We start from the raw sequence: 3219 nt of genomic DNA on the forward strand, positions 1-3219 counted from the left end.
CACACACACACACACACACACACACACACACACACACACACACACACTCTCTCTCTCTCCTGGTCTCAGCTCTCAGCTGCTTATCAGTTTCATCATCAATAATCTGATTGACTGTCTGAGGACCTGAGATATGAAGAGACGCTTCATAAGAGTCACATCAGCTGTGAGGGTTACTGGAGCCAAACAAACACGTTTATATTCATATCTGGCTACATCTAAGCCAACATTCATCGTAATAGAGCCCACACCTGGAATATTCCACATTTATTACCAGCATCCTGAAACTGCAGAGCTTTAAGAAACGAGGAGATTCTCCTGTGATGATTCCATTAAGTAACATCTGAAATTTATTTTCTCCTCTTTGTTTTTCATTGTGAGGAACATCAGCATCATTATTTCTTCATTTCTGTCTGTCAGGCTGTGGATTGTGATCGTGTGTGTGTGTGTGTGTGTGTGTGTATGTGTTTGCTCTGGGAGCAGCAGACTGACCATGCGGTGCAAGGTCAATTTACTGTCCAGAGGAGAAGCGGCGTTTCCGCAGAGGAGAAGCGGCGCCGCGTTTCCGCAGAGGAGAAGCGGCGCGGCGTTTACGCAGAGGAGAAGCGGCGCGGCGTTTACGCAGAGGAGAAGCGGCGCGGCGTTTACGCAGAGGAGAAGCGGCGCCGCGTTTCCGCAGAGGAGAAGCGGCGCGGGGTTTCTCCAGACGCTTCCAGCCCACGAGGCCAGAAATCCCAGCATCACTTCTGGCTCCACTCTTATTTATTCAGTTAACGTTTCTATTAGAGGTGAATTATGCAAACAAATTATTATTGCTGCTCTGATCGTTATAAATCCCCGACCCTTTTAGCAGCTACAGTTTTATCATGGATTATGAATGCTGGCAGACCAGAAAATGGATGGAATATCTAATTTATCTTTTTGCACTCCAGGTTCATCAATCCAGGGAAAACAGGATCCTACACAACACACACACACACACACACACACACATACACACACACACACACACACACACACACACACACACACGCACACACACACACACTAGATTGTTTATTGTTACACCAGCCTCTTCCAAACTAATTCATAACCCTTTGAAATTTGACACATTTCACGTTTCAAACTTTAAAGTATTTATTGTAATTTATGTGATGCATGAACACAAAGCAGCACATAATTATGAAGCATAACAAAAATGATACAAGGTTTTTAAATGTTTTACAAATGAAAGTGTGAATTAAAGTGGCGTGTTTTGGTCTTCAGGCCTTTTAGACAGTGAATCATGTCTGTCTCTGCATGGATGCTGCAGATTAACGAGCCGATCTGTCAGCTGAGCTACGACATCCAGTCCGTTCATGGCAGACGGATGGATGGATGGATGGATGGATGGATGGATGGATGGATGGATGGATGGATGGATGGATGGATGGATGGATGGATGGATGGATGGATGGACGGATGGATGGACGGACGGACGGACCTTATTTGTCCTCCAGTCTCTTGTTTTCGTCTTTGTTCTTTCAGACTTTATTAAAATTCATTTCTGAGGAAAACGATTTTCCGACGTTGGAAATCATTTTCAGCTCATCTGGAGGGAATTTTGTCGTGTTTTCCCGCAGAATAAAATCCTTCTCCTCTGTTTCTCCGGCGTCCACTGCAGTGATTTTCCTTTCCTCCTGTGTAAACTTTGCCTCTTCGTGTTTTTCCTGCAGACTCTCCCAACCACGACGTATGAATTAGAGATCGTGGCGAAGGACATGGCAGGAAGTGAGGTGGGCCTAACAGGAACAGCCACGGCCACCATCACCATCACAGACAAGAACGACCACGGCCCAGAGTTCACCCATCCCCTGGTAAGACGCTGCTCCGCTGTCGCACTCAAAGGTCCAGGTCAACAGACTCTCTGCGTTTGTTGGTGGAAACATAAACACAACATTTGTGTTGCTGTTTGTCTAATATTGACGATTCTGACTGATAATTCAGCTGCAGCAGCTTTTAGAAATATCGCATCATGAAAGCTGATGAGCTGCTGTTCACATTCAGGATGGAGTTCATGGAAACTCAGCTTGTTTACTTCCTGGTCTGTGCTTTGTCCCGCCTCCAGCATTCTGTCCAATGGGAGCAAAGATGTGAGATTTTGTTCACAAATTATAATTCATTTGCAGAAAAGCTCAAGATGAAATCAAATCTGTTGGTCTGGACCAAACAATTGAACTTCAGAGCTTTACTGAATTCTGTAGACATGATCTAGTTCTGACAGATCTGGATTTTTCTGGATAAAAAAGCTTTTTTATGCTTTAAAAAGAGACTGGCAACATGCTGTGATGTCATCACTATGCTGCCCTGACTGAGGAACAAACATTAATGTCTGCCTATCAACGAGTAACATCACAATGTAGAAACACGCTGGTGCTAGCTTAGCGCGTTAGCAGACCACTGCACATGAAACCGTCGCCACCAGGACCAGGATGAGGATGAGACACCTGCAGCTCTATGTTTCCTGCAGCTCTACGTTTCCTGCAGCTCTACGTTTCCTGCAGCTCTACGCTCACAGTTCAGACCACAAGTTTACATACAGTTTCCCTCTGTGAATGAAATAAAACCACACATGGCTTTGGAAGCTTCTGATTGGCTAACTGCAGGCTCACCTGTGCATGTACTTTTTTTTATTTCTATCTTAAAATACATCATTATTTAAGAATCACAGATAAATCAGAGCAGATGTTTTATGCTCCTAATCTTAATCTGAATCAGTTAAATTCATCATTTGGAGTTATTCTCCAGTTATTTCCTGTTTTCAGATTCAAGCTGCTGGAAACATTTTGTTTTAAAATGGGTTCATGTTTAATAACAGGAACTTTATTTTTATTCCTGAAAAGAGTTGGAAAACTTCCAAAGATTTCCTGACAGCAAAGCTTTTAAATACAGAGGTATCACTCTGTTAAAAATCCCCCGACAGAAAAGAAGTGCTATAGAAACCGGAGACAACGGCAGTTAACGTCCATTTACTGAGCCGAAACGTGACGTGGTCAAAAGGACTAGAGTGGGAACGCTATGGGAATGCTGTGAGAACATTATGGGAATGCTGTGAGAACACTACAGGAACGCTATGGGAATGCTGAGGGAACACTGCGGGAACGCTATGGGAACACTATGGGAACGCTGAGAGAACATTATGGGAATGCTGAGGGAACACTGCGGGAACGCTGTGGGAACGCT

General features: G+C 44.1%; 1 protein-coding gene across 1 annotated transcript in view; it reads left to right on the forward strand.

Annotated features, from left to right (window-relative positions):
- The window catches only part of cdh13 (cadherin 13, H-cadherin (heart)), a 283792-nt gene that overhangs the window by 216124 nt on the left and 64449 nt on the right, over nucleotides 1-3219 (forward strand). The window contains exon 10 of the mRNA XM_008436465.2: nucleotides 1713-1853. Coding sequence (XP_008434687.2) covers nucleotides 1713-1853 — 141 coding nt within the window. The remainder of the gene's footprint in view (nucleotides 1-1712; nucleotides 1854-3219) is intronic.

The sequence above is a fragment of the Poecilia reticulata genome, linkage group LG19 (genome assembly GCF_000633615.1).
Source record: "Poecilia reticulata strain Guanapo linkage group LG19, Guppy_female_1.0+MT, whole genome shotgun sequence".
Classification (NCBI taxonomy): Eukaryota; Metazoa; Chordata; class Actinopteri; order Cyprinodontiformes; family Poeciliidae; genus Poecilia; species Poecilia reticulata.